The 13,286-nt window shown below is 32.6% G+C and overlaps 2 protein-coding genes across 2 annotated transcripts in view; both read right to left on the bottom strand.

Annotated features, from left to right (window-relative positions):
- Positions 1 to 13,286, bottom strand: part of LOC139972947 (uncharacterized) — a 38,066-nt gene that overhangs the window by 14,997 nt on the left and 9,783 nt on the right. The gene's annotated exons all lie outside the window — the stretch shown is intronic.
- On the bottom strand, positions 1,475 to 4,381 carry LOC139973412 (uncharacterized). The gene is made up of 3 exons (XM_071980079.1): positions 3,874 to 4,381; positions 3,362 to 3,623; positions 1,475 to 2,289 (listed from the first exon to the last, which is right to left on the bottom strand). Exons 1-3 carry the CDS (start codon positions 4,234 to 4,236, stop codon positions 1,796 to 1,798), a joined length of 1,119 nt encoding a protein of 372 aa, XP_071836180.1. The 5' UTR covers positions 4,237 to 4,381; the 3' UTR covers positions 1,475 to 1,795.

Raw genomic sequence — 13,286 nt, forward strand, 5'->3', positions numbered from 1 at the left:
TGTGAAAATTCGCGCAATATGCTAAGAATTTTTCGGGCCCCCTCCCCCAAATCAAATTGGGCTCCTACGCATATGGTTTTCAGAAATGTGATAGGACGGTCATTTTTAAGGCTTTCAGAATCCTTTCCGGCTTTTAAAATAAGAGTAACAGTACTTCTTGACTGATACTTACACAAAGTTCCATTGAGGTAACTATAGTTAAATGCGTCTAACAAAGTTTGACCGATCGCTGGCCAAAATTTCTTATAAAAGTTAACAGACAGACCATCAGAGCCTGGGGCTTTGTCATTTACCAACGAGAAAAGGTATTGTTTACATTCATTTAGGGAAAGAGCATCTTTACATAATTCAGAATCTTCAACACTAAGAGAATTGTTTAGAAGATTTCCAAGGAAGCTCTGGCCAAGCTTGTGACCGCACTCTCATAAAGAGAGGAATAACACCTTTTCATTTATTTCAATATCTCGTGTTTTTCAGTCAAAACACAGCCGTTATTCCTCTGAAGTTTCCGAATTGAACGATTGGTTTTAAGCCAAAAAGTACTTGGTATTTTAAAGTGTTTTGAAAGTATCCTCCGCACTGATGGATTCCTTTCTTGATAACAGTAAAATCTACGTTTGGCTTGAATTTACTCCCCCACCCCGACTACAAGTACAATCTTTTCTGTAACTTTAATACGCTTTGAGCCTTTGTTTAGTTAACTGTTTTCTTACAGTTGTCATTTTTTTCATGCTTTTATTTTATGTTCTCAATCTTCGCAAAGGATGACATGGCGAGAAAATTCCCCATATGTGCTACATTTTAGCCAAGCGCATTGTCAACAACATTGTGCTTATTATGAGTCTGGACCGACAAGGGCTGGCGGAGATGTTCAAGTGTTTATCGCACTTAAGTAGGAATTTGTTGAACGGTCGTTAATGTATTTCGGAAAAGCAGATGGCAAGGTCAACAAAATGCCACATTATATTTTTGCGTATTCGATGGAGATGAGATAGTGAGAATGAAAGGCAATACAGATTAATGACAAAAGTTAGTGAGTCTATTGCAATATTTATGTTGTCAAATAATGTCGCCAAGAACATTGGTTTTATATGATCAACTCCGTGTGAATGTAAACGCTTCTTTAGTTATCAAAGCTGATATATGACCTTAGCATTTCACTGTTAGGTGGTTTTGGTAGGTTTTTTTTCTTCTGAATATAACAGTACGTTTTAATTTGATGTATAGACAGTAAAACCGATTCTCCAGAGACAATAATTCAACAACACAGAAAGCACATCAAAATGTATAAGGTAAGTCGTTCCTAGGCGATGTCATAAATTTGCAATTTGCTTCTATTTAATATACAAAACACAATATTACAAGTCAACATACTGATTTATTTTATTTTGCTTCATTGTACATTATTCTCAGTGATTTAAGATATTATTTAAAGAAAAACATTTTGAATCAATGCATTAATCGAAAAAGTGACAAAGTATGAGAGGATCAGACGGCATTGAGCTCCATGCAGTGCTAACTATTCCCATGGAAAATTAATGCACCGTCATTTATATTTTTGACCATAACATAATGTAACATTGGAATTCTACAGATGATCACCTTTGCATAAACCTGCCACATGTTAAGGATAATGTACATGATATGTAATGACTTTACAAGACTGTTTGACTCATTGCTGTCTTTTTTCACTTTGGTTTTCTTATTCTATTAATTTTCGACAAAACGTTATTTTACATATGTTGTAATTTTTCCGATCCGTGTTACCTTCAATGCTTCTGATTTACTATTTTGATCATTGACTTGGCTGTATTTTCATTGTTGTTGTTTTTATACCGCAGTCGGAACCGTGAAGATTCTTCCAGAAGATACCGCGGTTATCGCTGAACGAGTAGTCACCGTTGAGATTGGAGTTGCCGCATGAATAGAAGGTTGTTTCATAGATCGGGTTTATGTTTGCACAACATCTTTTTTTGTAGTTATTATATGTGTAACAAAAAATATAACCACAGCCGTCACAATCATAACATTTGAAATGTGGATGACTAGAAGGACAATAATGATAACTGCCACAGTCATTATGACATTTACAACCAGAGTACTCGTATCGACTTGTAGCTTCGCGTTTGCTGAATGTGTAGCAGTGGTTGGTAGAGCCCGTACTACCATCATCTGGATACCACCAGCCACCTCGGTGTTTTTCTGCGCAGTCGAAGGTACTCGATCCATCATTGTCTTCATTGTGTGTACTGAATCGATGCCCTGAATTTGCCCCCATAGCATTGTTACCTGGAAAATAACAAATAATTAGGGAATGCTTTGTATTGTTATTTTGTTCCAATTCTGACCGTTCGTTTATGAACTTTAGTTAATAACACCGTTAATTATATCAATAGTATAATTCATACCATTATTTCAACTATTGCAACGAATATTTTATAATAAAGCAATTTTAAAGGTTCGTGGGAGATGAGTAGAAATGTAAACATCTAACTATTTGAAGTACACATTCTCTGCTTATTGAAAAGTAAAGTTTTAACTTTGCAGCATAGTAGGTTTGCATATTAGAGGAAAAGATGTTTAGTGCTTGATTTTTTCATCTTTGTAATCATCGTCTCCAGTGAAACGTCTTATATTTCATCTGACGTTTTTACTTTTATTTAATATCAATGAAATACTGATTAACTTTTATCTGACGATACAGCGATAAAGACGATACAAATGATACAGCTCATAACGATATGATCCAAGTCAGGTACTGCTCTTTGGGAAGGTAAAAAATGCAATTTTTTGTGGACTGATCACTCAACAAAATGTCGCACTATTTTTTTGGTTTTTATTGTAGTATTATTGGCTTTTAAATAAATTCCATGAAGTAATATTGAATTGTCAACTGAAACTTAATTTTCTTCTCGTTCGGAAACGATAAAGCATATTTACTGAAATTCAATGATTTAACTCTTTAATAATATATTTCAATAACAAAGAAAACTGTTGCAGCGCTTACATACTAGTTGTTACTCTTTATCGTGTCTACTACATGAGTGAAAATGCGAGAAAGTAAATGGAAAAATATATTGAAGATGATTGATATAGTATATCACGATGTAACAATATATAAATATACATACACATACTAAAATCGAAAGCAATTGTACAATAAGCAATTAGTACGGTACTCTAAGCACGATGTCTAGTATATAGTTCTACATTAGTCTCTACACTAGATTTACAACATGACCTGAGTATATGTACGAGTAAAAATCCTACAGTGTGATAACGACTACAGGTAGTTATGTTAGGATCAGATTACGCAATAACTACAAGTCTGCGTATGATTGACAGTTATCACAATACATACCAGCATTTCCATTGTAGCCACCCAATGACAGTCGGTATTTGTCTCTCTCATTACTGATTCTAAAAGATCCATAACGGCTGTGGTATGTTGATCCTTCCTTGTTTGTATTTTCTACTAGAAGTTGGTATGAATTTTGGTTTGTCAATTTGTATATTTTATCGTTGCCAATCCAGTGGTCTCCTGTGGGAATTCCAAAACCGTTCTTGTACTCATTCCACTTTCGATAAAAGTTGACGGAGCTACTTGTACGTCGTTGCAAAATCTATAAAGAGAATATACGAGTGTATCAAAAACATGTGTAGTGTATAAAATGTCTCATTGTGCTACAATAATTTACAGAAAGTAACTGGTGTAGTTCAATAATAGGATTGAGTTAAACTGATAAGACGATGAATAAATTTAATCTACTTCTTGACTTATTTTATTTAAATATTAGTAAAGGAAGCCCTGTCATATGAAAAATAACAATTTTAATATGATAAAGCTTTTGTTTGTCAATAGCCTAAACTTACTGTCCATCCCCCATTAGACATTTCACAATAGACTTCAAACCCAGAGCTTCCAGCGGGATAAATGGTATATTTTCTGTTATTTCTTCTATCGGCTGCGAAAAGATCAGAACAATCTCTCGGTCCACTACGGGTACATGTAACACCATTGCCTTCAAACCATTCGTTACAGTAACATCGATGGATATTATTTCGCTTCTCGCAGGTTGCGTCCTCACTACAGCTGTACCTCTCACTTGTAAGTACGTTACTGTTGCAAGTTATCCGTAAGGAACAGTCAGAATTAATGTATGTTTCACTCTCCTGGAAAGATAAATGTAAAACGACATATACCAAAGAAGTAAACGGAATTGCCATATGACACATTTGTAACGTATTTGATCCTTCACTGAATTACTACTACTAAACGTTAATGAGGGTTTCATCATCTTGCCTTGTATTTATACTAGTTTTCAAACTATAATTATTGTGTGCAAGAATATGTAAAACCGAAACGGAAATGCAAATAAATAATCATGCAAATTTATTATAAATCATTTCCATTTCCAAAACGGAAATGCAAATAAATAATCATGCAAATTTATTATAAATCAAGAAAACATAAAGTTAATCAATTTGAATCAAAGATTTTATGTTAAAGTTTTGTTTTCATATTATTTGAGATTTGTGAACTGCATCAAATAAACTTACTGTTAATACGACACCGTCCCCTTGGACGTAACAGCCACATTGCTCTTGAGGTATACAGCTGTCGCCAAGAATCATGTGGTTTTCTGGACAAAGACATCTCTCCGGATTCGCTGGATCCGGTATGACACAATTATTTGGATTTTCACAAGTTCTTTCACATGTATTGTCCAAATTATTCTTGTTGGATAAGCACCAGGTGATGTTTAAATCTGGGCAAGATTAAACCACGTCAATTTAATCCTACATTGAAGTGTTTATTCACTGCTATGACATAATGGTATTAGAGAACGTTTCTTAACATCCTGATGGTCTAGCCCCTGGGAACATTGTTCATTGTTAACATAGGATCAAATTTAAGTAGGATTTAATATGGTTACGGTTACTTCAACTTATACTCATTTAAGTCACACAAAAATGATACTACATATTTGTTTTAAATATTTGACTGAGTGAACCAATATATTTAGCTATGTATCATATTCGTTTCTTCTGTTGATATATTTCTTCAAAATTTCTATTTTCCGTTTGGAGTACAAAGATATGGAGATAATAATATAAAAAATCTCACCTGTATTTCCGTTGATATCACCAAGACTTGTTATAGAATAATTCCCCCATTCATCGGTAATGCGAAAGTTGTCGTATGTCAAGTAAATTGACAGGCCTGCATAAATTTCCAGCTCAATTCGCAGCTGGTACTTCTTTTGGTTTATCAAGTGAGATAACTTATCATTACCAATCAGAAATTCACTGTCTAAGAAACCAATGCCATTTTTGTATTCGTCCCAGGTTAGATTAAACCCAATGGATCCATCTACGCGTCGCTGTATGACCTGATAAATTCAAAACAAAGCTACACAATTAACGGATGTCTTTAATTCTCATATGGTCGTAACTTCAAACCAAACTTTCTTGCTCAGTTTAGGAAATAGAGTATGATACACTTAATTTAATTGATTTCATTACATTAACAATTTATACAAATCGGCCCAAAATATGTTTACATCGTACAAGGTATATCATCCGATACACTGTAAAACGAAAATGGAATTAAACTTTCAATGTGCTATACAATGCGTGACTTTTAGAATAAAGTATGAAATTGTAAGCGTACACTTCTTAAAATATATACCACTTACTGTCCAACCTCCAGATGAAGTGTTGTGATCACAATATGCGGGAAATGGTTCCGGGTACTGGTCAGGTTTGATCAGGTGTACACCGGATTTGGCTTTGGTAGGAGAACATTGGTTAAGTATTTCATGGCAATCCCTTGGGTAACCCGGAGTTTGGAATAGGAAATACTGCAAGTCTAGTAACATGATAATTAAAAGAAGAAGATCAGAACAAACAATAAAACTGTAAATAACAGCATTTTATGAAATGCGTTTCCATATGCAAAGGAATGTTTTAGCAGATATGTGGTATATGTTTACCTTGTAATAGCTTTCTTTTCACTACACGGTATACAAATGATATGGTAATTAAAATAAGACATATGCACATTGAGGCTAATTGAAGCAGGTGTATTGTGTTTGAAATGAAAAATATAACGCAAAGAACTACTATAAATGATGAAACTGTAGTAACATGGTTACAGAAGCCAAACATGATGAATAATATTTTTCTTCAATAAAAGCGTATGGATGGTCCATATTTCACTTCTTTTGTTTTGGTTTATCAATCTAATTTTGATCAGCACTGGACAGTGATTTGAAGGAGTCAAGTTATTTTCACGAGCCTACATAATTAAATTGCTAACAAGTGATTTTTTTTTCTTTCTGTAGATTTTAGGCCCATTTTCCTGGTGACCTTTAGTAAGCCTTATTACAGTTGCCCTCGTTTGGTTACATTTTCCTGTGAGATCACTAAATCCATCAAGTATTATTCAATACAAGTTTTTATTTATGAATGTAGGACATCCTACAATAATATTTCCCAAACTGAAGCCAGTAATGAAAAATTCCACAAAAGTGAATTTCGTCGCACAGAAACGTTTTGATATTACTATAAACTACTCACAAGTGTGAATAAATCTAGTCTGAACTTTCGTAATTGCGTGAAGTAAACTATTGAAGCTAATGGCTTTTCGACGAGTATCGACAATGTGCCACAATCAGCGCTTAAACTATTTCAATACCCGACAAGGAAATTATTGAGAATTGTAAATCATCAAACATCTTTATAACTATAAAATATGAGAAAAGTATCACATGTGAAGTACACCTGGATACTTCCTTTCCAAATAAAAATGATCCGAGCTTTTATCTAGATTACACATTTCTGTGGAATGGTTAATTCTTAGAAGTATATGTCAACCCTAACAGGGAGTCCAGCATTAAGACTAACAGAACGACAACTTACTTGAATTGTTGACTGTTGTGCTTGACGATATCTGAGGTTAGACAAAATTAAACCAAGTGTACAATTAACTGAAGTACATTCTGAAGAATCAGTGTCAAGTTAAGTAAGTTGTACAAGGCAAAGGCATACGGCCTACAATTCAGGAAAGACGCCAATCCATTAGGCCTCACCTTAACATATCCCATAATTCTATGCTTATACTTAACAAACATAATTGATATATCTATAGCTCATTAAAAAGAACACTTATCGTTTTTGGTTCAAATAAATAAACCCTTGTTTTAAAATTGTATATCATTATAGAAAAAGGTGCTACGAATGAAAAGAAAAATTCAATATCTAGGCAGTAATAGAAATGTTTGGCAATTGCTTCTAATTGATTTTACTGCTATAAGCTTAGTTACTATTAAAAGTTGACAGAGTTTAGTAATACTTTTCATCTACTTCGCTTACCCGTCTAATTTTCATCTTATCTAAGCTGATAAGAAGTAAAATTATTTGAGAAGATATTAAAATTGGTAACAGTCCAGTGTATTACAAGCGCTGGTATGACAAAGGTATCCGTTTTGTTTGCGATATTGTCACAGTTGATGGCAGGTTATATAGTTTTGACAATTTCATCCAAAAATATCTTGTTTCCACAAATGTTGTAGAATATTATGGTATTATTAACTCCATTAAAACTTTTTGGAATGGACCTGCTCTAGATGGGAATATGGATATTGCTTTTCCAAACAATTGCTACTTTAACAAAATGCTTCACAATGGTATGTTCCGTTCGAAAGATATTTACAAGAAGTTACTACAGGAATCGAAGTTGATTCAGAAATCCTATACGAAATGGTGTGGTACTCTCGATATTACTGAGGAAGATTGGTCTTTTTATTGTTCAGTGCCATTGAAGGGTTCTAGTGATGTTAATTTGGGGCGGTTTCAGTATAGGCTGCTTCAGAGGATTATCCCGTCCAATAATTACTTGCATTTGATAAAAGCAATTACTCATGATACTTGTACTTTTTGTCATAGGTATGTTGAGACAATTGAATATTTGTTCTATTATTGCCCACTCTTAGTTAGGCTTTGGAATCATCTCCAAACTATGTTAAATAATATAGATATTGGTATAGTACTAGACATTAAGACAGTGTTGTTTGGTGCGGACATTGCCAGGGAGCTGGATTTGATTATAATGTTAGTTAAGAAATTCATTTTCAACTGCAAAGTACGGAAAGAAATTCCATTGCAGAATAACTTACTATTGTTTCTGAGGGACTATTTTCTATTACCAAAAAAAAAAAAAAAAATGCGTAATATGAAAGGCAGTGTGTGGAGGAAATATTGGTACCTTTGGTATAATTTTTTACAACTTCAGAATGTATTAAAATAAATACGTTTTAGTTTCATCTAGGAATTTTCCCTAATTCACCACTAGAGTGCTATATTATGTTAAGTTATAGTTGCAAGAGAAATAAAAAAAAAGAGAGAAAAAAAAATATTAAAGTTTCGAAACAACAGTTAATAAACAACGTATATCAATTGAAAATATGACTTTTTGTCTGTTTTAAAGTCTTTCTGATTTCCGTCCAAAAACAACAATAGGTTACCATACACTAACTTACTTAAACGATGGAAAGTAATACTCTCTGTTCAATATGCTAATCGAAATTTAAATGACATATTATCTGAGAAAGAGAAAAGAAAACTACAGGATATAATTGAAACAAAAGCATACATATTCGAATATGCATATTAATGTATAATATATTTCGCAGTAAAGAACCCCCCTTTAAGTTGAATAATATTGACTACAATCGGTAATTTTCAGACTTGTTGATATTTTGTGAAGACTGGTGCAATTTAACAAAACGGTTTTTTCATATGTTTACCTTTTCGTATTCTAAGAACACCTACCCATAAAAACGGTAACTTTAAGGCTTTGCAATGTGTGCATGTCTCGTATACGCTTACATAACATATTGCCAACACGAAAATGTCAAATTTATGCAGAAGCGATGTTATTCAATGATCCACTGTAGATACGTACTGACAGGCTAGAAGAGAACAATAATTGCTATTTACATATTAAGTTGTTATGAAGTTATCCATATACATATTATGTTTGTTAGTTTAAAGAAAAAGTACATGGGGTTACTGCATTAGTCCTGCACTGAAGTAAACGTATTCTAGTTAGTCAATTGTAGTTATAATATAACAACGAGACACTTCTTGGAAAGGAGGTGCTAATTGTTAGCATACATTCGCGTGAAAGCTACATTCGTATTATATTTGCGTACCTTTGTTTGTTAAACGACTAATGTTCGACAAAATCCTGTTGCTTTTTCAAAGATAATCTATATCGCGCTCAGAATGTCTGCACTAATTAAGACTCTCAACGAGTACAGAGCTAGCTGTTACATAGGAAGCATGGTCAAAGGCATGATTTACTTTCTTACAAAGAAACAATTTTTTGATCGAAGGAGAACATATTTTGGGCAAGAACTAGCGCTTGATGGAGAATTTATATCACTCATGATGTTGTTTTTCCAACTAATCTAAACTCAACTACCTCAACTAAGTGTAGGTTGAGAATCTTCACAAAACATGTGATGGAACTATCGCGATTTTCTTTAGAGAAACGATAAAAACGACGTTTTGCGCTCAATCAAACACCATTCTTGAACGCCTGAATGGACCCGTGAATACTAAAATAGTCCCTATAAAAACACATACTTGTTCATAAAAAAATACCGTGTATGAGTTATTATATCGTCCATCAGTGGCATAACTCTCTTACATCATCGTAAATCAAGGATCAGACATAATACCATAAAGTTTCATACACTTTTGTTTCTCTTGATATGACAAGAAGTCAAATTTTACGCCTGTTCATCAACCCCTGTACAATGGAAATATAGATGTTTCTTTAAAGAAAAATATGTTGAAGAAATATTAATTTAAATGTCCAATTACGTCCAATTAAAAGACATCTCATTTATCCTATTGAATATGTCATATAAGTACTGTCTCAATGTTATGTTTGTATAGATACTGGACAACTCTTTCAATGATCACAAGATATACATGTATTGACAATATCCAATAGTTCGTTCTTTACAATAATTATATTTGGAAAAAGGAGCTAATAATACACCTGTCGTGCAATAATTCTTCTTTACAAGGATATTTGTAACTAAAGAAGATATGATAAATTTATTTGCCTTTAAATAGTTTTCGTCAACTTATTAATTTACAGCAAATTAAAGGTATCTGATAAACATAAAAAGTACATTTTAAAAAGGAAAATTGGGATACAGTATGTTAATAGTATGTACATTTTGAGAATTCTTGACAATCAAACATCATCTAGAGTCACTCAAAACAGCACGATTTTGAATCTTGCAGGCATGATCACGTGTTTTATTGTAACATCTTAAGAATTTTTATGTTACAGACTTTGCAAGGAAGAAGCGAGGAAATGTTTACCTTTCTGTTTTGTCGCCAGCGTGGAAAGAAAGCTCAAAATCATAAATTATAACATGCTAACAGTTACAATTAGGAACTTACAACGGAACGCACTACGAAAGAATAGACGGATTTATTTATCGTTTTGTCTGGGATTATTGCGTGATGTTAATCAACAAGTCTATTATATTTCTCTCTTTTTTCTGGAACTTGGTTTGGAAGAACTTTAAACATAGTGTTTTTGTTTTTTATGAGCATGAATATTTTTTTTTTAATTTTCGTGATTACGTAGACGATTGTTCGGATGCTACCGGTACATGTTCAAAACTAACAACGTTTCACATTAACTATTTTAATTATACTTCGTTTTTATTTCCTGATATTTTACATAACATTTAGGTTTCATTGTCGTAGTTTATTTTTAAAGCAACGTTTCGGAGCAAACTTTTAACAAAGATACTAACAATTTGAATATGATACATATTTACACTTGGTTGATGATTATTATATTGTCATGACGCTTCAAAAGTGATCTCTATAGGAAACGGAAATGTCAGAAATAAAATACATATTAACTGACACAAGTGTGATACGATCATTTGAGCGCCAAAGTGAAACAATATATTGGCGAATATATAGTCTTATATTAACCAGCAAAGTCGTAGACGAACTACTTAAATATAAGGTTGAAATATTTAAAAGAAATAATATTGACATCGGCATTACTTGATCATGAATAATAAAGTCTCACGCCAAATAATCATTTATTAGTTACAATAATGAACATAAACTAGTGAAGATAATTTTTAAGTATTGAGCTTTTATCATACGGTATTACTTGACAAAAAGATACTTGTTGTCATATTATCTGCTTCAAATGTTAGATGATTTATTGATGTTTCACAAATAATTGTTGATCATTTAAGGTACATTGTGCTATCTCTTGTAACTGTGTGAGAAACAGATAAGTAGTTATTCTTATGTATATACATACATTGAAGAGCGTATTACATTAATGCGTTAATTGTGTTTTGTTATTGGTTTAATTAAACAGTTACCTACCCTGCTGACACATTTGCAAGTTGTTCCAATGTTTATATTGCAATAGGTCAACTATTAACACTTTGCGGAAGCAAATTTGAAACTACTTGCTGTATTGTACAAATCAGTTTTTTTTTCTTGTAGTTTGAATTTGATTTGTTAAATATTTTACCTTTAAACTGTTACAATAATGAAGAACTATTAGCTGGTCTCGTATATAACTTGGAGCTACTGTGCGTAACGCTACCACTGTATGTATACACAAATCTGATAAAAATTTTATTTTGACAAATTTAACGTCTGCGTATTAGGCCCACGGCTCCTTTCGAAAATCATTCCACAAGATAGAACATTTCAGTATAATGGAAGAAATATCGTAATTTGGACAATGAAATTATTCAATAGGAACGTTAATTGAACATGTCCGTTTATGTATTTGTTCTTTTAAGTAAGCTAAACTTAATTTGCTTTATCATACTGATTGGGAAGATATTTTGACGGAGAGATAAATGTTGTATTTGGAAAATAAGAGTCGTTTAATGAACTAATAGAACAAATTTTCATCATTAAAAATAACATCAATAGTAGCTGATGTTATTTTCACTCGCATGTTACAACTAATGGTTATCTACACATATGAACGGTTTCGAGACTCTTACGGTTCCGTTACGAGAACTTTTAGTATTTGCGTTGAAGATATACGCGCAACTCTATACTTTATACTCTAACTCTATACTACTATACTCAATTTTATACAGAATTGTGTATGCTACAGAAGTTTAGATATATATATATATATATATATATTTAAATATTAAAATACATACATTCCCTGTGCTTATGTATTTGTATACTTTGAATTGTTTCAAGGTTTTCTTTCAAACAGATTCGTGTTGATAATAAATAGCTTAACCTCTGCAACGGACGTGTAAAAAAGTTGATGTGCGGTTTACTAAAAGTTTATTGTTTTATTGTCTTAAATTTAATGATTTTATTCAAAATTGGATATCACACAAATTGACCATAATGGACTGTTAAATGGGGAGGGGAGAGGTATATGCAAAATAAAGTGTAATTTTAAATAAATACATGTAATAAAAGGAATGGCGTGAGATTATCTGTGTTCAGAATAATGCTCAATAACGCACAAAATATGTTTCAAAAAGTTACTGTTGAATGAGCCGATAGCTTATCAATCATAATATATTCTACGAACACACGTGGTAACAAGTCAGCGCAGGTAGATAGTATTTTGAGTTTAATATGTAGAAACACGTACGTCTTTTAAACTGAAGTGAAAGAACTGCTGAGTTCCAAGTTGTCAACCAATGCATCATTATACAAGTCGAAAAATACTTGATGGAATTTTAAGTTGAATATATCAATTTGTTTTAAAGAATGTTTTAGAGACTTACCCGAAATCCTTTTGAGTTTAAAAGCAGCAATACAGCTAAGACGAAAACATATTTTCTTCGAAGTTCTGCCATCGATCCCAAATGAAAAAGAGAAATTCACACAAACTAAAAGAGAGACTTGTCGACCTTCTGTGACAGTCAAAGGACTAATGAAGGAGAAATCGTTACCTAAGGAAGGACCTTCATACGTACGGATGTCCATTAAATACATGTACATTAATGGCTAGTCACATTAAAAAAACACAAGATATGTTGTATGCAGTATAGTATGTCTCATATGGGCATCTGTTAATACGAGTGCCTTTACTATGAATGGAAAATTTGGGGCTAAATTTTACTTAAAAGCTCTATTATTTGGAACGTTATTTAGATTTGTAGAACTCGAAATTCAAGTATAAGGATACGACAAGAATGGTTATTTTACATCGCAACTATCAACTTATC

This window comes from Apostichopus japonicus, chromosome 9 (assembly GCF_037975245.1).
Source record: "Apostichopus japonicus isolate 1M-3 chromosome 9, ASM3797524v1, whole genome shotgun sequence".
In the NCBI taxonomy this organism is placed as follows: Eukaryota; Metazoa; Echinodermata; class Holothuroidea; order Aspidochirotida; family Stichopodidae; genus Apostichopus; species Apostichopus japonicus.

Bases quoted from the DNA above. Each gene is read 5' to 3' on its own strand.
- LOC139973412 (XM_071980079.1), bottom strand. From the start codon at position 4,236: ATGTGTCATATGGCAATTCCGTTTACTTCTTTGGTATATGTCGTTTTA. The intron at 3,624-3,873 runs GTAAGTTTAGGC...TTCTCTTTATAG, and splicing joins TGTCTAATGGGGGATGGACA to ATTTTGCAACGACGTACAAG. The intron at 2,290-3,361 runs GTATGTATTGTG...GTTATTTTCCAG, and splicing joins TGGCTACAATGGAAATGCTG to GTAACAATGCTATGGGGGCA.